At 39.5% G+C, this 27556-nt stretch overlaps 1 protein-coding gene across 2 annotated transcripts; it reads left to right on the forward strand.

Moving 5' to 3' along the window:
- Positions 1 to 2112: 2112 nt before the first annotated feature.
- Positions 2113 to 25934, forward strand: LOC111965323 (organic cation/carnitine transporter 2). Of its 2 annotated transcripts, XM_070444091.1 has the most exons (11): positions 2113 to 2538; positions 2628 to 2731; positions 3192 to 3346; positions 3484 to 3655; positions 3781 to 3922; positions 8846 to 8943; positions 9043 to 9257; positions 20118 to 20300; positions 20611 to 20746; positions 20884 to 20938; positions 25565 to 25934. In XM_070444091.1, exons 1-11 carry the CDS (start codon positions 2179 to 2181, stop codon positions 25577 to 25579), a joined length of 1635 nt encoding a protein of 544 aa, XP_070300192.1. In that variant the 5' UTR covers positions 2113 to 2178; the 3' UTR covers positions 25580 to 25934. The 2 variants fall into 2 exon arrangements, with proteins under 2 accessions (XP_070300192.1, XP_023845197.1); XM_023989429.2 differs by lacking the exon at positions 25565 to 25934 and having other exon boundaries at positions 2114 to 2538; positions 20884 to 21231.
- The last annotated feature ends 1622 nt before the right edge of the window (positions 25935 to 27556 follow it).

The raw sequence follows: 27556 nt of genomic DNA on the forward strand, positions 1-27556 counted from the left end.
TGTGGTCTGTATATTTGATCATTTCATTTAAAATCCCATCAGCACCACAGGCCTTTTTGGGTTGGAGATTGCATATTTTTTCCAATAATTCTTCTTTCTGTAATTGGGTATCCACAGGATTCTGATAGTCTTTGACTGCTAATTCAAGGATTTGTAATTTTTCTTGTATATCTTTTTGTTTCTGGGCTCTTTTTATATTGCTGTAGAGGTTTGCAAAGTGATTTCTCCACATATCCCCATTTTGGATAAGCCAACTCCTCATGATGAGGTTTGTTTAATTTATTCCAATTCTCCCAGAAGTGGTTTGATTCTATGGATTCCTCAATTCCATCCAGCTGATTTCTAATGTGCTGTTCCTTTTTTGTTTCTTAGGGTGCGTTTGTATTGCTTTCAGTGTTTCCCCATATTGAAGGCGTATATTTTTGTTGTCTGGTTCTCTGTGTTTTTGATTAGATATATATTTCTCAATGACTTTCTTAGATTTTTGCAATTCATTATCAAACCATTTTTCATTATCTGTTATTTTTGGTTTGCTCTTATGCTTCTTTAGATTAGCCAAGGAGGCTAATTTGTCAAATATAAAGTTTATGTTCTAACGGCCAAATTTACACCTTCATTGCTGAAGGAGAATGTTAAGGCTAAAAAAGTGTCCAGGAGAGATTGTATTTTTTGGCTACTAATTGCTTTTTGGTAGATGTCTGTACTGTTTGCACTCCATCTATAGGCTTGTTTAGTACCACCTGTAATATTGGGCCATGATGCTTCATGGTTGGGTTCTGCTCTTTCTCAGATACACTGTGATTTTACTGTGGGTCTGAGAGAGGTGTTAGTGGGCTGACTGTGAAGGCTCTGAGAGACTCTGGGTTTAGGTCGGTGAGGAAGTAGTCTACAGTGCTGCTGCCAAGGGATGAGCTGTAGGTGTACCTACCAAAAGAGTCTCCTCTCAGCCTGCCATTGACTATGTACAGACCCAGTGTTCGACAGAGCCTCAGGAGCTGTAATCCATTTTTGTTTTTCACTTTGTCATAGTTGTTTGCTGGGGTATGTGGGGAGGGAAAGGTTATTGCTTCCTGGTAGGTGTTATCCCCATGACTGTTAATAGTGTCTTGTTCTTCTGCTATTCTAGCATTCAGGTCTCCACAGACCAGTACGTTGCCTTGGGCCTGGAAGTGACTAATCTCTCCCTCTAGAATGGAGAGCTCTCTTCGTTGAAGTAGGGTGACTCTGAGGGGGGAATGTATGTGGCCACAGAGGAGAGATTTTTATCTGTCAAGATGCCTCCTTGTTGATTTTAACCAGATAAAAGAATTCTCCTGTTTTGATATTCGATTGAATTAATTAGTTCAGATTTATTTACCATATTAGCATTCCCCCTGAGTCTCTGCCCTGTTTGATTCCTTTTAATTTAGTGGATGGTATGATTATCTCCTATAACCTAGTGGACAGCCAGTGGAAACATCACCTCTGCACCATGTTCCTAGTAGTACTAAAATATCAACATCATCAATTTCTTTCAGGAAGTCTGGGTTTCTGCTCTTTAGCCCAAAAGCAGAGGACTTCAATCCTTGTATATTCCAACATGCAACGTAAAAAGACTTCATAACTTTTTTTTCTTCTCTTTTCTTTACCTTTCAAAATGAGACAAAACACTCACAATCCAAGAAGAACCATTAAAATAGGATTTTTCAATTAAAGTAAACTCTTATTTTGCAAAATGTGATTTGTTTAATCATTTAAGATGAATTTGTGTCATTGCCACTTTTGGATGTAGTGTGAGAATGGTGGAGTTCTCTCTCTCTCTCTCTCTCTCTCTCTCTCTCTCTCTTCTCTCTCTCTCTCTCTCTCTCTCTCTCTTCTCTTCTCTCTCTCTCTCTCTCTCTCTCTCTCTCTCTTCTCTCTCTCTCTCTCTCTCTCTCTCTCTCTCTCTCTCTCTCTCTTCTCTTCTCTCTCTCTCTCTCTCTCTCTCTCTCTCAATTCAATAATCCACTGTGATTTTTGGTTGAAGACCTCTTCATGCTAGGTTGGGTATTGTCTATTTATTAATTTTCCTTTACCTTTCTAAGACGCCACCCACTGGGTGTCATGTTTCACTGATCTCATGGATATCAGTTTTACACATAGACTCATCTCTAGGTCATTCATAGATAGTTAGTTCAGCATTCCATACTTTACTTGAAAATGAAGGACTATGAAGAAATTACTTCCTTTTTGGGAGAATGGGGACCTTTCCAAAAGGTTATTTTTCTTCTGCTCAGTTTAAGCAGTATTCCTAATGGTTATGTTGGGATGGCCATGGTTTTCCTGGCAGATATCCCTCCACACCGGTGCAGGGTCCCCCAGCTGAACTTCAGTGGTTTTGGACTGGATTTGAATTACTCCATACCGTTACAGGAGGTAAAGGGAGAGATCATTTTAAGTCGTTGTACACGGTTTAAAGAACAAGTGGACTCTGCTACCGGCTTTGGGAATGAGACAGAGGGATGCCTGGATGGATGGGAATTCAGCAAAGAGCAATACAGGTCCACCATAGTAACAGAGGTAAAACATCCTTGGTAGTTTTTATATTCATGTGTCCCTGATCTGTGGAAATGTCTTCATAATCATTCTAACATTATGTCTACCCACAGTGGGATCTGGTGTGTGACAATGCATGGAAAGCCCCTTTCACCGTCACAATATTCTTTTTGGGAGTGCTGTCCGGGTCATTTTTGTCTGGGATCATCTCCGATAGGTATGTGTTCCAGTCTGAACACGACCATCTCATTAGATCCCTCCACACATGATGTGACTTGACAAACAGCGGTGGGATTTACTTTACTACAGGCAGCTTTAATGCAGAACCAGTTAGACATGTTGAGAAATATATTTGATCAAAAAGTGTGTCAATGGATGTGGTGGATCAGGCTAGGAATGAGCAGTTCAATAGGAAGATAATCCACTGTGCATTTTGGCTGTAGACCTCTTCATACTAGGTTGGACATTTATTAATTTTCCTTTACCTTTGTAAGACTCCATAAGTACAAAGTTTGTGAAAACACTGCGTGATCGATCAAATTTTGTATTTGTTTTATTTTTTATTGCAGCCTCCATCTCTAGAACTTTATATCAAGGCATCTAGTGCATCACTACTTTCTCTATATTCTATCATGATAATAACACAGCAAGCAATTGCAACATGTATTTGTCCTCAGGTATGGGAGGAGGTACATTTTCTTTGCTACTTTGGCACTCCAGACCGTCTTCAGTATACTCCAGGCTGCTGCCAACAGCTGGGAGTTGTTCTGTGCCCTATACTTTATCGTTGGGATGGGACAAATTGCCAATTACTGTGCTGCTTTCATACTTGGTGAGTCAAGTCATATACAACTTCAACAACAATAAAAACAGAATGCAATAACTTGAATGATATCAGGCAAATTCCTAAGTGCTTGAGAATGTTGTGAGGTATTGAGCGTTTCCTGTATTTATGTCCTTAACCTTTAGGTTCTGAGCTTCTCATCAGAAATGTACGCATCAACTTTGCCTCACTGGGGGTCTCTATATGCTATGCAATCGGATACACCGCTCTGCCAATGTTTGCCTGGTTCATCCGTAGCTGGAGAATTCTGCTGATAGCCATGGCTATACCTGGATTTCTTTATATCCCTCTTTGGTGGTGAGTATGAGTTAGGTGCAGTAATCTCCTTGTCCTTTTTGTGTTCCGGCAGTGTGACAACAGTGCTATTACAACAGATGTCCTTATCACACACAGTGTTCTTTACTCCTTGTCCCCTTTGTTAGGTATATCCCTGAGTCTCCACGGTGGCTGTTGTCTCAGGGCAGGGTAAAGGAGGCAGAGGACATCATACGAGCTGCAGCAAGAAAGAACGGCATCACTCCTCCAGACGTCATATTCAAACCGGAAGACTGTGAACAACTCATGGTACAGTAGTTAGCTACAGACTGTTTTGAAATGTATGGATGTTCGAAATGGGTGTTAAATCAAAGAGATTGACAACCAAAGCATTTTGAAGATATAATACGATGTGCGCACAAAAGAGAAGCAAGTTCTGAGGGAACCTAAAGTCTTCTTTCAGCTTATATCTAGACAGGGGTGGAAAAAGAACCCATACTTAAGTAAAGAAACATAAAAAGAAAATGACTCATGTAAAAATGAAAGTCACCCAGTAAAATACTACTTGAGTGTAAAAGTATCTGGTTTAAAATATACTTAATATCAAAAGTAAATGTAATTTGCTAAAATATACTTAGTGACAAAAGTAAAAGTATACAGTGTCTTCGGAAAGTATTCAGACCCCTTGACTCTTCCAACATTTCACAGCCTTATTCTAAAATTGATTTAAATAGTTTTTTCCCTCATCAATCTACACACAATATCCCATAATGACAAGCTAAAAACAAGTTTTTAGAAATGTTTGCCAATTTCTTAAAATTAAAACTGATATCACATCTACATAAGTATTCAGACTCAGTACTTTGTTGAAGCACCTTTGGCAGCGGATACAGCAGTGAGTCTTCTTGGGAATGACGCTACAAGCTTTGGCACACCTGTATTAGGGTAGTTTCTCCCATTCTTCTCTGCAGATCCTCTAAGCTCTGTCAGGTTAGACGGGGAGTGTTGTTGCACAGCTATTTTCAGGTCTCTCTAGAGACGTTCGATCGGGTTCAAGTCCAGGCTCTGGCTGGGCCACTCAAGGACATTCAGAGACTTGTCTCGAAGACACTCCTGCGTTGTTTTGGCTGTGTGCTTAGGGTCGTTGTCCAGTCTGAGGCCCTGAGCTCTCTGGAGCAGGTTTACATCAAGGATCTCTGTGTACTTTGCTCCATTCATCTTTGCTTCGATCCTGACTACTCTCCCAGTCCCTGCCACTGAAAATATCCCCACAGCATGATGCTGCCACCACCATGCCTCACCGTAGAGATGGTGCCAGGTTTACACCAGACGTGACGCTTGGCATTCAGGCCAAAGGGTTCAATCTTGGTTTCATCAGACCAGAGAATCTTTTGGAGCTTTTTGGCAAATTGCAAGCGGGCAGTCATGTGCGTTTTACTGAGGAGTAGCTTCCGTCTACCATAAAGGCCTGATAGGTGGAGTGTTGCAGAGATTTAAAAAAATAAATAATAATAATTTTACCTTTATTTAACTTCTCTAGGATAGGTGGGACGTTAGCGTCCCACTTGGCCAAAATCCAGAAAAAATGTCCAGCCAACATGTCTGATTTCAAAAAGGATTTACAGGGAAAGCACACCAAACAATTATGTTAGCTCAGTACATAGCCACAGAAAAACACAGCCATTTTCCCAGCAAAAGATAGTAGTAACAAAAACCAGAAATAGAGATAAAATTAATCACTAACCTTTGAACATCTTCATCAGATGAAATTCATACGACATCATGTTACACAATACATTTATGTTTTGTTCGATAATGTGCATATTTATATCCACAAATCTCGGTTTACATTGGCGCCATGTTCAGAAATGCCTCCAAAATATCCGGAGTAATTACAGAGAGCCACGTCAAATAACAGAAATACTCATCATAAACTTTGATGAAAGATACATGTTTTACATATAATTAAAGATACACTTGTTCTTAATGCAACCGCTGTGTCAGATTTAAAAAAAACTTTACGTAAAAAGCACACCATGCAATAATCTGAGATGGCGCTCAGATTTAACAACATTTCTCCGCCATGTTGGAGTCAACAGAAATACGAAATTACATCATAAATATTCCCTTACCTTTGATTATCTTCATCAGAATGCAGTGCCAGGAATCCTAGTTCCACAATAAATCGTTGTTTTGTTCGATAATGTCCATTACTTATGTCCAATTAGCTAATGTTGCTAGCATGTGTAGTACACGTGTCCAAACGCTCGCGCAGATGCAGGCAAACGTCAGACGAAAACTTCAAAAAGTTATATTCCAGGTCGAATAAACTGGTCAAAATTAGTAGAGAATCAATCTTCAGGATGTTGTTATCATTTATATCCAATAACGTTCCAACCGAAGCATTCTTTCATGTCTGTATAAGTAATGGAACGCAAGGCGACAACATGAGGAAAGCGCGTGACCAAGAACTGGCAATCTGCCAGACCACTGACTCATTCCCCTCCCATCCGGTCCCACAACACAGCATAAACTTCATTCCACGTTTTACTGACTGTTGACATCTAGTGGAAGGCGTATGAAGTGCAAACAGATCCATATATTACAGGGAATTGAATAGGCGATGACTTTAACAACGACCACTCTCAGAATTCTCACTTCCTGTTTGGATTTGTTCTCAGGTTTTTGCCTGCCATATGAGTTCTGTTATACTCACAGACATCATTCAAACAGTTTTAGAAACTTCAGAGTGTTTTCTATCCAATAGTAATAATAATATTCATATATTAGCATCTGGGACAGAGTATGAGGCAGTTCACTATGGGCACGCAATTCATCCAAAAGTGAAAATGCTGCCCCTTATATCAAACAAGTTAACTAGGCAAGTCAGTTAAGAACAAATTCTTATTTTCAATGACCTTTCGGTTACTAGTCCAACGCTCTAACCACTAGGCTACCTGCTGCCCCTAGAACCTTCTTGTCCTTCTAGAAGTGTCTCCCATCTCCACAGAGGAACTCTGGAGCTCTGTCAGACTGTCACCTCCCTGACCAAGGACTACTCCCCCGATTGCTCAGTTTGGTTGGGCGGCCAGCTCTAGGAAGAGTCTTGGTGGTTCCAAACTTATTCCATTTAACCTCTCGTGGGTATGTGGGACGTTAGCGTCCCACCTCTTCAACAGCCAGTGAAACTGCTGGGCGCCAAATTCAAATACAGAAATACTCATTATAAAATTTCAGAAAACAAAACATATTTTACATAGGTTTAAAGATTAACGTCTTGTGAATCCAACCACGGTGTCAGATTTTAAAAATGCTTTATGGGGAAAGCATACCTTACGATTATTTGAGAACATAGCCCACTAGACAATTCATTACAAACAGTAACCAGCCAAGTAGAACAGAGTCAGAGTCAGAAATAGAGATAAAATGAATCCCTTACCTTTGATGATCTTCATATGGTTGACTCAGCAGACATTCATTTACTCAATAAATGTTTCTTTTGTTCGATAAAGTCTCTTTATAAAAAATAAAAATAAAAAATCAGTTTTGTTCGCGCGTTTTCCACGCAGTCAAAACAGGAAGACAAAAAAATCCAAATTGTATTCGTAAAGTTCATAGAAACATGTCAAACGATGTTTATATTCAAACCTCAGGTTGTTTTTAGCCTAAATAATCGATAATATTTCAACCGGACAATGACGTCGTCAATTTAAAAGGTAAACAAGAATTGCTCTCTCTCTGTCGAGCGCATGAAAAAGCTCTGCGACACTTTAGCGTCCAGTCATTCTGAATGCTCTTATTCCCTCATTTTTCAGAATACAACCCTGAAACTATTTCTGAAGACTGTTGACATCTAGTGGAAGGCATAGAAACTGCAGTTTGATTCCTAAGTCAATGGATACTGTTATGGCATTGAATAGAAAACTACAAAACCAACAATTTTTTTTTATTCCTGAATGGATTTTTCTCCGGTTTTCACCTGCCAAATCAGTTCTGTTATACTCACAGACACTATTTTAACAGTTTTAGAAACTTTAGAGTGTTTTCCATCCAAATCTACCAGTTATATGCATATCATATCTTCTGGTCCCGAGAAGCAGGCGGTTTAAATTGGGCATGCATTTCATCCAAAATTCCGAATGCTTCATAGGGACCTTCAATGCAGCAGAAATTTTTTGGTACCCTTCCACAGATCTGTACCTCGACATAATCCTGTCTCGGAGCTCTACGGACAATTCCTTCGACCTCATGGCTTGGTTTTTGCTCTGACACGCAATGTCGACTGTGGGACCTTTTATAGACAGGTGTGTGTCTTTCCAAATCATGTCCAATCAATTGAATTTACCACAGGTGGACTCCAATCAAGTTGTAGAGACATCTCAAGGATGCTCAATTTTGAGTCTTATTGCAGAAGGTCTGAATACTTATGTAAATAACGTATTTCTGTTTTTGTCTTTTATAAATTTGGAAACATTTTGAAAATCTTTAGCTTTTTCATTATGGGATATTGTGTGTCGATTGCGGAGGATTCTTTTTTACCAAAATGTGGAAAAAGTCAAGGGGTCTGAATACTTTCTGAAGGCACTGTAATCATTTCAAATTCCTAATTATAAGCAAACCAGATGTTCTTGTTTTTATTTTAATTTACGGATAGCCAGGGGCACACTCCAACACTCAGACATAATTTACAAACTAAGTGTTTGTGTTTTGTGAGTCCACCAGATCAGAGAGAGTATGGATTACCAGGGATATTCTCTTGATAAGTGCGTGAATTTGATAATTTTCCTGTCCTGCGACGCATTCAAAATGTAACGGGTACTTTTGGGTGTCAGGAAAAATGTATGGAGTAAAAAGTACATTATTTTCTTTAGGAATATAGTGGAGTAGAAGTGAAAGTTGTAAAAAACTGAAATAGTAATGTACACATACCTCAAAAAACAACTTAAGTACTACTTTAAAAAGTATTTTTACTTAAGCCCTTTACACCACTGTATCCAGAACATTAACCTTGTGAAATACATTACTACAGCAGGTATTACTAGAGCACAGTAAATGTTGGCAAACATGTTATCTGAAAGTACAGAACAAACAAAGACTTTGGCTGTTCTCCCTAGACCAATCTAAAGTGTTATTAGAATGTGTGCGTTAATCAATTTGCAATTAGATAATTACATCCAAGATGGGGCTGAAAAATCTATATCTGACAGTGTCATATTTTGGGTGTGTTTCTAGGGAAATGTAAACAAGGAAAGTCAGCGACTGTACACATGGCTGGATCTCATCAAAACAACTAACATAAGGAACATCACACTCATCAGCATTATCATTTGGTAAAAATATACTAATTCCACTGACATGTTAACCATTTTCCTCTAATTGAACGATTTTACATTTCTTAAAAGTTATCTAATCTTCTTTATCTAACCCAGGATTGTCATATCCATGACTTACTATGGGATGTCTCTAAACACCCCCAACATGGATGGAGACCCTTATTTCAACTGTTTGGTGGCTGCATCCTCTGAATTTCTGGGTTATGGAAGTATCTGGTTATTTATACGCTACACTCCACGGAGATTCACTCTTCCCTTCACCATGATCCTCTCTGGGACCCTGCTTCTGATCATGAAGTTTATCCCTCAAGGTATGAACCCTCCCACCGCACGGCCATTTCCAATTGGTCAATTTGATATAACTTTGCAAGATTGTAGACCACATCAACAGTAACTGGCATTCCATCATTGGCAATGATTGATTCGATAACATCATAATGTTGACAAAAGGTTATCCTAGTAATTGTTATTATTAATATTTTTTAATTTTACCCCCAATTTCATGGTATCCAATTGTTAGTAGTTACTATCTTGTCTCATCGCTACAACTCCCGTACGGGCTCGGGAGAGACGAAGGTCGAAAGCCATGCGTCCTCCGAAACACAACCCAACCAAGCCGCACTGCTTCTTAACACAGCGCGCATCCAACCCGGAAGCCAGCCGCACCAATGTGTCGGAGGAAACACCGTGCACCTGGCGACCTTGGTTAGCGTGCACTGCGCCCGGCCCGCCACAGGAGTCGCTGGTGTGCGATGAGACAAGGATATCCCTACCAGCCAAACCCTCCCTAACTCGGACGACGCTAGGCCAATTGTGCGTCGCCCCACGGACCTCCCGGTCGCGGCTGCGACAGAGCCTGGGCGCGGCCCCAGAGTCTCTGGTGGCACAGAGATGCAGAGATGCACTGCGATGCTGTGCCCTAGACCACTGCACCACCCAGGAGTCCATCCTAGTCATTTTCTACATACTTTAGAAATGTAAATTATATTTGAAGTTTCATAGTTCATTTGCCACGTGCACAGAATGTAACCGGTTTACCGTGAGAGCTCTTTCCAAACAATGCAGTCTAGAAGAAGAACATTTAAGTAAGAAAAAAGTAAGAACTACGATGAGAATGAAAGAACACAAGAATTCAAGTATATACAGGTCAGTGCCAGTTCCCTATTCAATGTGCAGGGTTACTGGAGTGGTGAGGTGGGTTCATACATAAAGTTACTGGTAGAAGGATACACATGTAAAGAGGTTGGCAAAGTGACAGGTAGCAGGAATATATGCAGTTGAAGTCGGAACTTAGGTTGGAGTCATTAAAACTTGTTTTTTCAACCACTCCAAAGAATTTGTTAACAAACTATAGTTATGGCAAGTCGGTTAGGACATCTACTTTGTGCATGACGCAAGTCATTTTTCCATTATTTCACTTATAATTCACTGTATCACAACTCCAGTGGGTCAGAAGTTTACATACACTAAGTTGACTGTGCCTTTAATAAACAGCTTGGAAAATTCCAGAAAATTATGTAATGGCTTTAGAAGCTTCTGATAGGCTAATTGACATAATTTGATTCAATTGGAGGTGTACCTGTGGATGTATTTCTAGGCCTACCTTCAAATTCAGTGCTTCTTTGCTTGACATCATGGGAAAATCAAAATAAATCAGCCAAGACCTCAGAAAAAAAATGTAGACCTCCACAAGTCTGGATCTACCTTGGTAGCATTTTCCAAATGCCTGAAGGTACCACGTTCATCTGTACAAACAATAGTACGCAAGTATAAACACCATGGGACCACGCATCCATCATGCCGTTCAGGAAGGAGACTTAGAGATGAACGTTCTTTGGTGCGAAAAGTGCAAATCAATCCCAGAACAACAGCAAAGGACCTTGTGAAGATGCTGGAGGAAACAGGTACAAAAGTATATATCCACAGTAAAACGAGTCCTATATCGACATAACCTGAAAGTCCGCTCAGCAAGGAAGAAGCCAATGCTCCAAAACCACTATAAAAAAGCCAGACTACGGTTTGCAACTGCACATGGGGACAAAGATCATACATTTTGGAGAAAGGTCCTCTGGTCTGATGAAACAAAAATAGAACTGTTTGGCCATAAAGACGATCATTATGTTTGGAGGAGAAAGGGGGAGGCTTGCAAGCCGAAGAGCACCATCCCAACCGTGAATCACAGGGGTGGCAGCATTATGCTGTGGGTGTGCCTACTGCAGGAGGGAAAATAGATGGCATCACTTCACAAAATAGATGGCATCATGAGGTTGGAAAATTCGGTGAATATATTGAAGTAACATCTCAAGACATCAGTCAGGAAGTTAATGCTTGGTCGCAAATGGGTCTTCCAAATGGACAATGACCCCAAGCATACTTCCAAAGTTTTGGCAAAATGGCTTAAAACTTCTTTGGGTTGCAAGCCCGACGTCGGTACACTTATGACAACAGCCAGGCCAAGTGCAGGGCGCGAAATTCAAAATATATTTTTTAGAAATATTTAACTTTCACACATTAACAAGTSCAATACAGCAAATGAAAGATAAACATCTTGTGAATCCAGCCAACATGTCCGATTTTTAAAATGTTTTACAGCGAAAACACCACGTATATTTATGTTAGCTCACCACCAAATACAAAAAAGCCAGACATTTTTCACAGCACAGGTAGCATGCACAAAACCAACCTAACTAACCAAGAACCAACCAAACTAACCAAGAAACAATAACATGTTGTTATAACATGTTATACAATAAATCTATGTTTTGTTCCAAAAATATTGCATATTTGAGGTATAAATCAGTTTTACATTGCAGCTACCATCACAGCTACTGTCACAAATAGCACCGAAGCAGACAGAGTATTTACAGACACCAACGTGAAATACCTAAATACTCATCATAAAACATTTATGAAAAATACATAGTGTACAGCAAATGAAAGATAAACATCTTGTGAATCCAGCCAATATTTCCGATTTCTTAAGTGTTTTACAGCGAAAACACAATATAGCATTATATTAGCTTACCACAATAGCCAAACACACAACCGCATTTATTCACCGCATAGATAGCATTCGCAAAAACCAGCAAAAGATATAAAATGAATCACTAACCTTGACCAACTTCATCAGATGACAGTCTTATAACATCAGGTTATACAATACACTTATGTTTTGTTCGAAAATGTGCATATTTAGAGCTGCAAACCGTGGTTATACATTGTGAATATGTAGCATCGATTCACCAGAATGTCCGGAGCTATTTTGGACACTCACCTAATCTGACCAAAGAACTCATCATAAACTTTACATAAAAATACTTGTTGTATGGCAAATGAAAGATACACTGGTTCTTAATGCAACCGCCGTGTTAGATTTTAAAAAATAACTTTACCATAACAAACAGCTTGCGTTATTGAGAGACAGCGCCCGCCAAAACGGCAGAGAATAGGAATCAACATTTTCCACAGAAATACGAAATAACATCATAAATTGTTCTTACTTTTGCTGAGCTTCCATCAGAATCTTGTACAAGGAGTCCTAGGTCCAGAATAAATCGTTGTTTGGTTTTAGAATGTCCTTTTCTCCTGTCGAATTAGCAACCTTAGCTAGCCATTTGGCGCGAACATGCCCATCTTCTCTTGACGCAAAGAACGGAAAATTCCAAAAGTCCCAATAAACGTTGAATAAACTGATACAACTCGGTTGAAAAAAACTCCTTTATGATGTTATTATCACATGTATCAAATAAAACTAGAGCCGGAGATATCCGCCGTGTATACCGAACGCTTTTCAGATGCCAATGTCGACGTACTTCGCGCGCCAGAGAAGACAAAGACATTTCCAGACCTGTCACTCCAAAAGCTCTTGTTCGGCCTCAGATCAAGCTAGACACCCCATTCCACCTTCCACTGCCTGTTGACATCTAGTGGAAGGCGTATGAAGTGCATGCATATCGATAAATATAAGCCGGTTGAATAGGCAGGCCCTGGAACAGAGCCTCGTTTTCAGATTTTTCACTTCCTGTATGGAATTTTGCTGCATAATGAGTTCTGTTTTACTCACAGATATAATTCAAAAGGTTTTAGAAACTTGAGAGTGTTTTCTATCCAATARTAATAATAATATGCATATTGTATGATCTAGAATAGAGTACGAGGCAGTTTAATTTGGGCACGATTTTTTCCAAAGTGAAAACAGCGCCCCCCTAATGACAAGATTAACCTACTCTGCGTCTCACAAAGATACGTCAGTTGGAACCAAAAATAAAATTTGTACTCATCAGACCAGAGGACAGATTTCCACCAGTCTAATGTCCATTTCTCGTGTTTCTTGGCACAAGCAAGTCTCTTCTTCATATTGGCGTCCTTTAGTAGTGGTTCGTTTGCAGCAATTTGACCATGAAGCGCTGACTCACGCAGTCTCCTCTGAACAGTTGATGTTGAGATGTCTCTGTTACTTCGCTGGTAACTCTAATGAACTTCTTCTTGAGAGCTCCTTCTTTCCTGTGGCGGTCTTCATGAGAGCTAGTTTCATCACAGTGCTTGATGGTTTTTGAAGAAACTCTTGAAATGTTCCGGACTGACTGACCTTCATGTCTTAAAGTAATGATGGACTGTCATTTCTCTTTGCTGATTTGAGCTGCTCTTGCCATAATGTACTTTTAACAAGGCACACCTGTTAACTTCTTTGGGCTGCAAGCCCGAAGCCGGGCACAATATGACAACAGCCACTTCAAGTGCAGGGCGCGAAATTCAAAATATATTTCTTGAAATATTTAACTTTCACACATTAACAAGTCCAATACAGCAAATGAAAGATAAACATCTTGTGAATCCAGCCAACATGTACGATTTTTTAAATGTTTTACAGCGAAAACACCACGTATATTTATGTTAGCTCACCACCAAATACAAAAAAAGGACAACATTTTTCACAGCACAGGTAGCATGCACAAAACCAACCTAACTAACCAAGAACCAACCAAACTAACCAAGAAACATCTTCATCAGATGACAGTCTTATAACATGTTATACAATAAATCTATGTTTTGTTTGAAAGATTTGCATATTTGAGGTATAAATCAGTTTTACATTGCAGCTACCATCACAGCTACCGTCACAAATAGCACCGAAGCAGCCAGAGTAATTACAGACACCAACGTGAAATACCTAAATACTCATCATAAAACATTTCTGAAAAATACATGGTGTACGCAAATGAAAGACAAGCATCTTGTGAATCCAGCCAATATTTCCGATTTCTTAAGTGTTTTACAGCGAAAACACAATATAGCATTATATTAGCTTACCACAATAGCCAGAAACACAAGCCATTTACCAGCAGCAAAAGTTAGCGATCGTAACAAACCAGCAAAAGATATATAATTTTTGACTAACCTTGATAAGCTTCAACAGATGACAGTCCTATAACATCAGGTTATACATACACTTATGTTTTGTTCGAAAATGTGCATATTTAGAGCTGAAATCAGTGGTTATACATTGTGCTAACGTAGCATCTTTTTCCCAGAATGTCCGGATATTTTTATGACACTCACCTATTCTGACCAAATAACTATTCATAAACGTTACTAAAAAATACATGTGTATAGGAAATGATAGATACACTAGTTCTTAATGCAATCGCCGTGTTCTAAAAATAACTTCATTACGACATCCAGCTTACGTTATAGCGAGAGAGTGCCCAAAATCTGGGCGCAAACTAATAGTACACATGTTCGACAGATATATGAAATAGCATCATAAAATGGGTCCTACTTTTGATGATCTTCCATCAGAATGTTGTACAAGGGGTCCTTTGTCGGGAACAATCGTTGTTTGGTTTTAGAATATCCTCTTCTCCAGTCAATTAGCACAGAAATCTAGCAAGGGCGCGAAGCTCTCCTTCGTGAACAAACGCAGATAACGTTAACACGCCTAACGTCCCGAAAAAAATTCAATAATCTAATAAAACTATATTGAAAAAACATACTTTACGATGATATTGTCACATTTATCAAATAAAATCAAAGCCGGAGATATTAGTCGTCTATAACGACAGCTTTTCAGAAGGCAATACCTGGTCCCTTCTCGTGCGTTCCAGGAAACAGGAAATTGGTGTCACGTCATGCCAAGAGCTTTTATTCGACCTCAGATCAAGATATACACTCCATTTCTTCTCTCACTGCCTGTTGACATCTAGTGGAAGGCGTATGAAGTGCATGTATACTAATACATATCAAGCACATTTATAGGCAGGCCCTAGAACAGAGCATCGATTTCAGATTTTCCACTTCCTATCAGGAAGTTTGCTGCAAAATTAGTTCTGTTTTACTCACAGATATAATTCAAACGGTTTTAGAAACTAGAGAGTGTTTTCTATCCAATAGTAATAATAATATGCATATTGTACGAGCAAGAATTGAGTACGAGGCCGTTTGAAATGGGCACCTTTTATCCAGGCTACTCAATACTGCCCCTCCAGCCCAAACAGGTTAATTTACATGCATTCCAGGTGACTCCCTCGTGATGGTAGTTGAGAGTGTCCAAACTTTTGACTGGTACTGTAAGTATTCCTCTTGTCCAGGTGGGAGAGGGCAGTGTGGAGTGCAACTGAGATTGCATTGTCTGGTGGTATGCAAATTGGAGTGGGTCTAGGGTATCTGGGATGATGGAGTTGATGTGTGTCGTGACCAGCCTTTCAAAGTACTTCATGATTACAGATGTTAGTGCTACAGGGTAGTCAATCTGTCAGGTAGCCATGGAGTTCTTGGGAACAGGAACGATGTTGGTCAATTTGAGACGTTGGGATTACAGACCGTTGACCAGATTAAAAACCTGACTCATGTCAGCCTCGGAAAACGAGATCACCCTGTCCCCTGTGACAGTGCAGGCCCTCATGCATGGCTCTGCTTTGTTTTTGTTAAAGAATGCATAAAATACATTGAGTTCATCTGGTTGAGAGGCGCTGTTGGGGAGATCATGGCTAGGCATACCTTTGTAATCCGTAATGGACTGCAGCCCCTGCCACATTCGTTGAGAGTTGGAGCCGGTGTTATAGGATTCCACCTTGTTCCTATATTGTCCTTTTGCCTGTTTGTTGGCTCTGCGGAGTTTGTAGCAAGACTTCTTGTATGCGCTTGTATCCTCAGCCATAGCCTCGGGATTGGCTGCAATAGCTCTGTGTGAGGTAGCGGTGTCCTTTAATTTAGTACGTACCTCAGTGTTAAAACCTGTTACGGCTAGGGGTTCCACCAGCGGAACATTTCGACAACATCTGGTGAAATTGCAGAGCGCGAAATTCAAAAAAAATTATTAGAAATATTTAACTTTCATAAAATCACAAATGCAATACACCAAATAATTTAAAGCTTAACTTTTTGTTAATCCAGCCACCGTGTCAGATTTTTTTTTAAATTGGGAAAAGTCAAGGGGTGTGAATACTTTCTGAAGGCACTATATGCTTGCTTGTGGGTTGAGTAACAGTGTTCTAGGACTTTATCGTCCCTAGTTGTGAAGGAGACGTGTTGATAAAAGTTTGGCATCACATGTCTTAGTGACGCAGAATTACAATCGGCTGAATTACAATTCCAATCCCAAGCCATTATACTGCACATTAGATAGATAGATAGATAGATACTATAGATAGATAGAATCAAAATGACATAACAGCAATCCATTGGTCATTTACTTGTCCAAAGAAACTGGAAAGGTTTGTCAAACTGGCTAAAGATTGTTTGTGGTTTGTTGTTATTCTGCAGGAACGGACATTAAACTCTCAAAGGCACCTGCCCTTTTGGTAAGTCAGGAGATGGTAGATGTCACAGGATTTTTTCCATCAGTGGAAATGGCCATCTTGAGCTGAGCATACTGAGATGTCAGATAAGATTTTTGAGATTTTAATGTAAAAAAAATATATATACTTCCTGGGTTTAGCCAGTTTCACAAACCTTTTAAGTTTATTTGGACGAGTAAATTTGTTGGTATGTCTGCTAAGGGAAAAAACAAAAGCAGAAAAAGCAGGAATTTATATATCCCAAGATGGCCAAAAAGTTGTCCCATCAAAAAATAAATTGAGATCTCAAAGACAAAGATGGCCTCTCCAGGCCAGTTGAATGCGCGCATCACACTATAACTTCTGGACTGTTTAAAACTTCTTCTTGATAGGGGGCGCAATTTAAACATATGGCAAAATATGCGTACCCATTTTAAACTGCCTATTTCTCATCCCCCGAAAAATAGAAATGGATATAATAGTCAGATTAGGATAGAAAACACTCTGAAGTTTCCAAAACTGTAAGAATTTGTCTGTGAGTAACCTCTAACGAGCCTCTACCCCGGGTCCGGGAGCACCCCCCATCCCCCCACACACTGATTAGCATAGCTAGCATAGCTTCACAAGTAGATAGTAGCATCTAAATATCATTAAATCACAAGTCCAAGACACCAGATGAAAGATACAGATCTTGTGAATAAAGCCACCATTTCAGATTTTTAAAATGTTTTACAGGGAAGACAAAATATGTAAATCTATTAGCTAAACACGTTAGCAAAATACACCACTATTCTAACTCCATCAGTTTCTTACTCCTTCAGGTGCTATCACCAATTCGGCTCAACTAAGATATTGATATCCCACTAACCAAGAAAAAACCTCTTCAGATGACAGTCTGATAACATATTCATGGTATAGGATAGGTTTTGTTAGAAAAAAGTGCATATTTCAGGTAGAAATCACAGTTTACAATTGCACCCACCATCACAAATCGACTAGAATTACTAGATAGAGCAACGTGTATGACCAATTTACTCATCATAAAACATTTCATAACAATAGACAAAGCATAGCAATGGAAAGACCCAGTTCTTGTGATTTCAGACCATATTCAGATTTTCTAAGCGTTTTCAGCGAAAACACAATAAATCGATAAGTTAGCATCACACATGTGCAAACGTTACCAGAGCATCGATTCCAGCCAAAGAGGCTATAACGTAATCACCGCCAAATATATTAATTTTTTCACTAACCTTCTCAGAATTCTTCCGATGACACTCCTGTAACATCATTTTACAATATACATAACAGTTTGTTCGAAAAGGGCATATTTAGCCATACAAAACCGTGGTTACACAATAAATACTAGGAATCAAGCCTCAATATGTCTGACGTCATCTATCAGAGTGATCTAGTTTAATTGAAAGCTAATCATATACTTGACTAAAAAATACAGGGTTGACAGCAATCGAAAGACAAATTAGTTCTTAATGCAACCGCTGATTTACATTTTTTAAATTATCCTTACTTTTCAATACAGGGTTGGCCAAGTGAAGCTATACCAAACAAATGGCGAAATATGCGTTAAAATATTTCGACAGAAACACGATTTATCATATTAAATATTGCTTACTTTGAGCTGTTCTTCACTCAGTTCTTGGGCAATGTATCCTTTCTATGTTATAAACGTCTTTGGTCGATAGATGTCCTCTGTCCTTCGAAATGTCCACCACCAACGACCGACACCCCAAACGTGTCCAAACTTTCAGAGTGCACAACAAAGAAATTCCTCAAAATCGCACTAAACGGATATAAATTGCTATAAAACGGTTCAAATTAACTACATTATGATGTTTTTAACAACTATAACAACTGAAAACTGACCGGAGAAATATTGCTGGTTAGAAAACGATTTGGAACGAGGCAGGTCCGATGTCCTTCACGCTTCAGCGCACGACAAGAAAGGCGGTCTCTATACATTTTCGTCTTTTATAATGGCTGTGAATGTCCCATCGATTCCATTGAAAACGTGATGACGTACAGACACCCAGAGGAAGACGTAGGCAGTGTCGGTTTCTTCATAGCATTCACTGTCGCCTTAAAAACAGACCCCAATCAGAGGTAAAATTTCTGAATCTGAACCCTGTCATGAAAAGTGCTGTAGAAATTGTTCTGTACCATCCAGAGACAAAATTCCAACTTCTATAGAAACTAAAAGTGTTGTTCTATCCAATAATAACAATAATATGCATATTGTACGATCAAATTTAGCACGAGGCAGTTTAATTTGGAGACACAAATATGCTAATGCGGAACAGACCCCCTATAGTGCAAGAAGTTAAACAGAACTTTTATTGCAGGTGAAAACCTGAGAAAATTTCAAGCAGAAGTGGCACTAATTTTGAGAGCTCTGTGTTCGAAAGCCTTCCTATTGCATATGTGAAGTCTCATCAATAAGACCTATTTTTCTATGTCTTCCCTAAGGTCAACAGCTTTTAGACGTAGTTTCAGGCCTTTATTTTGAAGGATGAGCTTGTAAGAGCAAATTGAGCAAGTGGACAGGTGGGGCTCTCCAGGGAATCATGCATAAATCTGAAAAGGTAGCCATTGTTTCTCTCGCTCTAGTGAGAAGCCAACTGGCCGGTTGATTTATTATCAATAGATTTGTGAAAAACACAATGAAGTTGGATCCAGAAACAACGGTTGACATGTTATTGTGGACATTATGGATTCATTTGGAATATTTTTCGCCGTTGTCACGAACGCTTTTCCAGTGTATTCCTGGGTCATGACCAACAAACAAAACGGAGGATTTTGGATGTGAAGCATATCTTTATGGAACAAAAGGAACATTTGCTGTCTAACTGGGAGTCTCGTGAGTGAAACCAACCGAAAATCAACTAAGGTAAAAACGATCCATTTGATTTCTTTGCCTGGATAGTTGTTTACCGAGTTACCCTGACGCTAGCTGTTCTTATTGTTTTGTCGAGCGATCGATACATTTACACAAATGCATGTATTGCTTTCGCTGTAAAGCATCATTTCAAAATCTGAGACGACAGATGGATTAACGAAAGGCTAAGCTGTGTATTGCAATATTCCACTTGTGATTTCATGAAATTATATTTTATGATTACCCTCTGGCGCTAGGCTAGGCTATGCTAGTCAGGGTTTTTAATGACAGAAAACCCGGATCCGGGATGGGTAGCAATGAAAGGTTATCTAGCGGAACAGTAAGACAAACATTGCGGGGCTCTGTCCTTGTGCTAGGACCACAAAATTCTGCTTGCAGCTTTCATTTTGACACTGTAGTTTGAGTGTCTCTGGATCGTCATTCTTGTCATCGGCAAACACTATATTTAACTTTGTGGGATCTTTTGTTTCTGTCCTTGTCAGACATGCACGTCCTGTCTCTCACCCTGGTGATGATTGGAAAAACAGGTGTCACTGGAGCATTTGGATTCCTCTATCTGTACAGCACGGAGCTGTTCCCCACAGTGGTGCGCAATATGGCCTTGGGTGCCACCTCCATGGCTTCCAGAGTAGGTAGCACTGTGTCTCCATACATCGCCTACATGGGTGAGTCTCCAGTCCGTATGTCTGTTTGGTTTTATTATCCTTGTGGGGACCAGAAGTCCTCACAAGGATAGTAAAACAAGGAAACATTTTGGAAAAAGGCTATTTTAGGTTTAGGGGTTTAGGGTTAAAACAATTATGGTTAGGGGTCAGGTTTAGGGAAAATAGGATTTTGAATTGAATGACATTTTTTTGTCCCCACAGGGATAGTAATACCAAACGTGTGTATGTGTAGATTTGTCTAAAGATATGTAAGAAAATGCTTTGTGATTTGTGGATCCAAATAAAGTGTCACACTATCTTCTGATTGAAGGCACGTATAACAAGATACTACCCTACATTCTAATGGGAGGCACCACAGTCATCGCTGGTGTGTTGAGCTTGTTGCTACCAGAAACAAAAGGAGAACAACTACCAGAATTAATCAACCAGGTTAAACCCCTCAGATAGTAAGTTACTGGCTGACTTGACTTCCGTTGCCAGTCACAGTTTGGCAGACAGGTCTGTCGAGATAAACTACCGTAAGACATTTTACAGTTTTTCTATTATCCCACCTTCTTTAAACAAAGTCCTCTCTGCCCCTTAGCATGGGCATGAACCGGGCTTCTCGGGATGGCCAGAGGCAGAAAGGAAACGCACAGGTGGGGAATGAAGTCAACAACATTCAAGAGTGATTCTGCACGAGCAACTCAGTACAAAGCAAGTTGCAAAGGCAAGCTGTATTGAAGATGTTTCCATAATTTTGTGTGTTTGCTTAGTTTTCATGTCTTTGTAAATGTACTAATAAGTTGACAATGTTTAAAACAGTATTGTAATGATTTATTTGTGCACTGAAGTGCTTCGGAACTCAACAGATGACCATGAGGAATTTCAGTCTGGTATAGTCAATGATTAAAACCGCATTTTCTGCGACTGAAAGAGCTGGCTTAACACATTTTCTATTGTTTGAATTTATTTTGTTAATATTTGGTCATATTTAAGGAATGTGGAATGAAAGCTTTTTTCTTTACATCATTGACAACCCTACTCTAGTTTAACATCTTATGGCTTGGGGGCAGAATTTCGACATCTGGATGAGAAGTGTGCCCAAAGTTAACTGCCTGTTACTCAGGCCCAGAAGCTAGGATATGCATGTAATGGTAGATGGATATGCATGTAATGGTAGATGTGCATGTCATGGTAGATGCATGTAATGGTAGATGTGGATAAAAAACACTCTAACGTTTCCAAAACTGTTATAATAATGTCTGTGAGTATATCAGAACTGATATGGCAGGCGAAAACCTAAGGAAAATTCATCCAGTTAGTGGTATTTTCAATTGAATGCCTATAGAGTATCTAATGGGTTAGGACCCAGATTGCAGTTCCTATGGGTTCCACTAGATGTCAACAGTCTTTAGACATTGTTTCAGGCTTGGTTTCTGAAAAATGAAGAAGAATGAGACCTTTCTGTCAGTGGACTGAGGAAGAATGCAGAGCTGGTTTGCGGGCGTGACCGAGTGCGTGCCCTTCGTTGTTTTTCCTTTCTATTGAATACGCTATTGTCCGGTGGAAATATTATCGATTATTTAGACAATTGACAACCTGAGGATTAATTGTAAACAGCGTTTGACATGTTTCGACAAACCTTACCGGTACTATTAGGATGTATTCGTCTGCATGTTTTGACCGCCTTTGAGCCAGTGGATTACTGAACAAAATGCGCCAACAAAACTGAGTTTTTGGGATATAAAGAGGAACTTTATCGAGCAAAACAAACATTTATTGTGCATATCTGCAAGAACCCTAGCCCTTCTGAATATTCAGTACTATACAAATTGATTTAATAATTTATTTACTAAATAAATAAAAACACAGAATACACATACACACTTACATGAGATAAACGTCCCTAGTAGATTGACACGATATGACGGCTTGTTCACAATGGAAAGGGGGTGATGAAAGATAAAGAGAGGGAGAGACAGAGAGTCAACTTATCGTGCATACATTTGGAAACTACGCTCACAGTAACCAGAATACTAAGCACCCTAACCACCGCTCATTCGGATTAGAAATGCAATAGATATTTACGAGTAGCTATCTTTCTCTGTCGTCTCGCTGTTGAAATCAATTGATCCGTCTATAGGTAGTGGATCGAAGTAAGGTGCTGGTTGTCCACCAGAGGTCACAATGTCCTTCTTTGCAGATCTTCTCTGGTGGTGGAGTGTTTGTTGGAACAATTATTTCAGACGTACCAATGGTTGTGGGGATTCTCCTTCACACCTTTTGTCTTTAGTCAAAGTTCTAGGACCACTTTCACATGCACAACTGACTGTTAATGTTTCTGGTCTCCTAGGTTAGGTTATCTTCTCTTCCAGTGTTGAGGTTGAGAATTTCAGAGTTTCTCACCATTTCAATGTGTAGACTCACGTCTCATGTCTTTTGGTATCAATGGTTGATTATTCAGGGTTCAGCTCCCGACCACTTTACACGCCAGCAGCAACCCGGCATGTTTTGGTCTGATATGTTAATTCTTAGCAAGTCCTTTTAAGCACTCTGTCCAACGGGCGTGTTCTGTCATGCTGACATGAACTCTGAGCTCACTTAGGCGTGGCTACTGTCTAGATTATTTGAAAAACAACTATCTCATTAGAAAATTTAAATCAGATTTCTATCTTTGCAAAAATACTCTATAATTTATTTTATGCAGCATTTAGATGTAAACTTGACAGATAGGATGTATTTCCTACCTAACTTACAGTTACATTGTTATACCATCTGACATCACAAAATAATAAACAATGTGACAGGATTATGCTTTAGATCCCCGGACCACTTAATATTAATCTCTTATGAATATTGTTTCAAAGTTCATTCTCTTGGAGAGAAAACATTTTGCCAGCAAAAGTCTAACAAAGGAGTTTCAGTCTTCCAGTATTACAGGCCAAGGAAGGGAAAGTTCTCTCTACATTTATGTGTCAAGGCTGGCACAGACCCCCCCCCTTCCCTTCTTCTGTGAGAGAATGGGGGTCTGTGCCAGTCTTCAAGCATTTTCCTATCTGATGGGTCCTTTGGTCCACTGTCAGGAGAGTCACGACAATGCTGTGGTAGCCATGCGGTTAACTTCTTATGGGCAGGTGGGACGGTACCGTCCCACCTGGCCAACATCCGGTGAAATTGCAGAGCGCGATATTCAAATGACAGAAATACAAATATTTAACATTCATGAAAATACAAGTATTATACATCAAAATAAAGCTTAACATCTTGTTAATCCAGACCCTGTGTCAGATTTGAAAAAGGATTTACGGCAAAAGCACACCATGCGATTATCTGAGGACAACGCCCCGCATACAAAAACATGAAAAAAAAAATTCAACCAGGCAGGTGCGACATGAAAGTCAGAAATAGCGATATACCAAATGCCTTACCTTTGAAGATCTTCTTCTGTTGGCACTCCAAAAGGACCCAGTTACATTACAAATTGTCCTTTTGTTCGATAAAGTCCTTCTATATATCCATAAAAACTCAGTTTAGCTGGCGCGCTTCATTCAATAATCCACCAGTTTCCCTCAAAATGCATACTGTCACGACTTCTACCGAAGTCGGTGCCTCTCCTTGTTCGGGTGGTGTTCGGCGGTTGACGTCGACGGTCTTCTAGCCATCGCCGGTCCATTTTTCACTTTCCATGTGTTTTGTCTTGTTTTCCCACACACCTGGTTTTCATTCCCTCATTACGTGTTGTGTATTTAACCCTCTGTTTCCTCCCATGTCTTTGTGCGGTATTCTTTGTTGTAAGTGCTTGTGCACATTTGTTTGACTGGTGCGCGTCGGGTTATTGTGCCCATATTTTGTATTTCTTATGCCGTTGGTTTTACTATTAAACTGCTCCGGCTATTACCTAGTTCTGCTCTCCTGCGTCTGACTACCCTGCCACCAGTTACGCACCCCTTACACATACAAAATTAATCCCAAACGTTACCAATAAACTTATCCAAACAAGTCAAACAACGTATAAAATCAAACCTCAGGTACCCTAATACGTAAATAAATGATCAAATTTAAGACAGAGAATAGTATGTTCATTACCGGAGATAAATAACAAAGAACGCGCTTCGACCTATGCGCTTGGAAACACTACAGCCAAAATGGAAGCCACTTAGAAAAACTACAACTTCTAGCAAATCTTTCCGAAAACCAGCCTGAAACATTTTCTAAAGACTGTTGACATCTAGTGGAATCCCTAGGAACTGCAATCTGGGAGGACTTTGCCTCATAATAAACTTGAAAGCCATTGGAAACAGTGGAAGGCTGAATTATTTTTTAGGGGATGGTTTGTTCTCGGGGTTTCACCAGCCATATCAGTTCTGTCATACTCACAGACATAATTTTAACAGTTTTAGAATCTTTAGAGTGTTTTCTATCCAAATATATATGCATATCCTAGCTTCTGGCCTGAGTAACAGGCAGTTTACTTTGGGCACGCTTTTCATCCGGAAGTGAAAATACTGCCCCCTACCCAAGAGAGGTTAAGTGTTCCTTGAATTCTAAATAAGTCACAGACGGTGTCACCAGCAAAACACCCCCACACCATCACACCTCCTCCATTCTTCACGGTGAGAACCACATATGAGGAGATCATCTGTTCACCTACTCTGTGTCTCACAAAGACACGGCGGTTGGAACCAAAGATCTCAAATTTGGACTCAGACCAAAGGACAGATTTCCACCAGTCTGTCTTGGCCTAAGCAAGTCTCTTCATATTGGTGTCCTTTAGTAGTGGTTTCTTTGCAGTAATTCGACCACGAAGGCCTGATTGACACAGACTCCTCTGAACAGTTCATGTTGAGATGTGTCTCTTACTTGAACTCTGTGAAACACTTATTTGGGCTGCAATTTGTGGCTGGTAACTCTAATGCATATATCCTCTGTAGCAGAGGTACAGTATCTCTGAGTCTTCCTTTCCTGTGGCGGTCCTCATGAGAGACAGTTTCATCATAGCACTTGGTTTTTTTTGGGACTGCACTTGAATAATCTTTCAAAGTTCTTGAAATTCTCCAGATTGACTGACCTTCATGTCTTAAAGTAATGATGGACTGTCATTTCTTTTTGCTTATTTGAGCTGTTCTTGCCATAATATGGACTTGGTCTTTTACCAATAGGGCTATCTTCTGTATACCACCCCTACCTTGTCACAACACAACTGATTGGCTCAAATGCATTAAGAAGGAAAGAAATTCCACAAATTAACTTAAGACACACCAGTTAATTGAAATGCTTTCCAGGTGACTACCTCATGATGCTGGTCGAGAGAATGCCAAGAGTTTGCAAAGCTGTCATCAAGGAAAGGGGCGCCTACTTTGAAGAATCTCAAATAAAAAATATATTTTGATAAAAAAAAAAAAAAAAATCCTTACTGAATGATTCCATATGTGTTATTTCATAGTTTGATGGCTTCACTATCTATTATTCTACAATGTAGAAAATAGTAACAATAAAGAAAAACTCTTAAATTAGTAGGTGTGTCCAAACTTTTGACTGGTACTGTATGTCACAACGGATGTAAATATATGGGTCATGACAGTGTTTTGACCATATTATGTCAGCTGTTATGGCAATATAACAATAAAGAAAAACCCTTAAATGAGTAGGTGTGTGCAAACTTTTGACTGGTACTGTATGTCACAACGGATGTAAATATATGGGTCATGACAGTGTTTTGACCATATTATGACATGGTTATGACCACTTTTAACAATTTTTCTCCCCAATTTATTGACATCCAATTGGTAGTTACAGTCTTGTCCCATCGCTGCAACTCCCGTACGGACTCGGGGTCAAGTAAAGTATTACCGAAAATGTCATCTTGGAGAGCTGGGTGTAGTTGAAGAATGTCCTGTACGAGAGTGTAGTGTCCTGTACTATACTCTGTGGTGTACCTTGTCCGACCAGCTCCATGGAGTAAGTGATGTACTTCTTGACGTGGGCAATCAGGTAGGAGCACCGTAGCGCTGTGCCGAGGATGGAGGTGAGCAGGCTCAACCAGCACTCTATACAGTAGTCAAACATCACATAGTCCAGCAGTCTGCACACAGACAGGACAGTCATTTTACCACACTTAACGGTGTAATTTATTTTTTTACAACCAAATCTACAAATGTTAACACAAATAGTTTGTTATAGAAGGGTACAGACACCTTTTTTGAGATTTCACTTGTTTTTGATAAACTTACCCCAAACAGCAAATCACTTCCTCATCCTAGTTGTGCAGTATAGGGCATGAAAAAACTTGAGCAAAGGCAAAAAATGTAAAATACAATTACGCACCTTTTAGAAATGGCAAAGCTCTCAGTAGAGTGATGCAGGTCTTTAGATGTTGTACACATGAAATTGTGTTATTCTGAACTTTATCCGCAATCTTATATTCCATTTTGTGCAACTCAAGCCTTTTCCCCTACACAGCTAATGGAATATAACGTTGCGGATGAAGTTTAGAATTACACAATTTAATGTATACAACATCTAAACACCTGCATCACTATACTGAGAGCTTTGCAGTTTCTAAAATGATGTATTTGGGTGTTTATGAAACCTTTGTTGATGTATTTTCAGGGCTCCCATACTGCACAACGAGGATGAGGAAGTGATTTGCTCTTTGGGGTAAGTTTATCAAAAACAAGTGATATCACAAAAAAGGTGTCTGGATTTTTTTTAGATTTGGTTGTAAAAAGGAAAACGTATTTAATAACGAAAGGGAGAATCTTTCAGGACCAAACACAGATAGGTAAGTTGCACAATTACTCTCTTACCTAAAACTTTACATTTTCAACCTGATTACATTTATAATATTCCAGATTTGACTGCCAATATAAAAGTGAGTTATGGCTTAATTACTGAAATGCACAGTAAACGGTGACTTCAATAAATTGTTGGCAGCCATGATTGTGCAAATTCTAAACCACACTGTTTTCTTTCAGGACTCAAGACGATAAGGAATTGTCTAGTCATAGTAATTGCCTTTAAGTCTCAGGCATGCTCCCCTGACACTAGGGATTTGGTAACACATTTGACTTTTGTCCCACTGTGTCTGCTGAGTAAGGCTTACTTTAGTGCTTTGGTGTAGTCCTTGGCTTGGTAGTACTTCTCTCCCATCTGTGCCACTGGCGACAGACAGAGATTTTGATGAGCACATGTACACACACACAAGTGATGATTTTTATTTAATTTTTTAAAATATGCTCCAAATCCACTCTCTTTGCCCCTCCAGCCCAGGTAGA

The sequence above is a fragment of the Salvelinus sp. IW2-2015 genome, linkage group LG6.1, assembly GCF_002910315.2.
Source record: "Salvelinus sp. IW2-2015 linkage group LG6.1, ASM291031v2, whole genome shotgun sequence".
In the NCBI taxonomy this organism is placed as follows: domain Eukaryota; kingdom Metazoa; phylum Chordata; class Actinopteri; order Salmoniformes; family Salmonidae; genus Salvelinus; species Salvelinus sp. IW2-2015.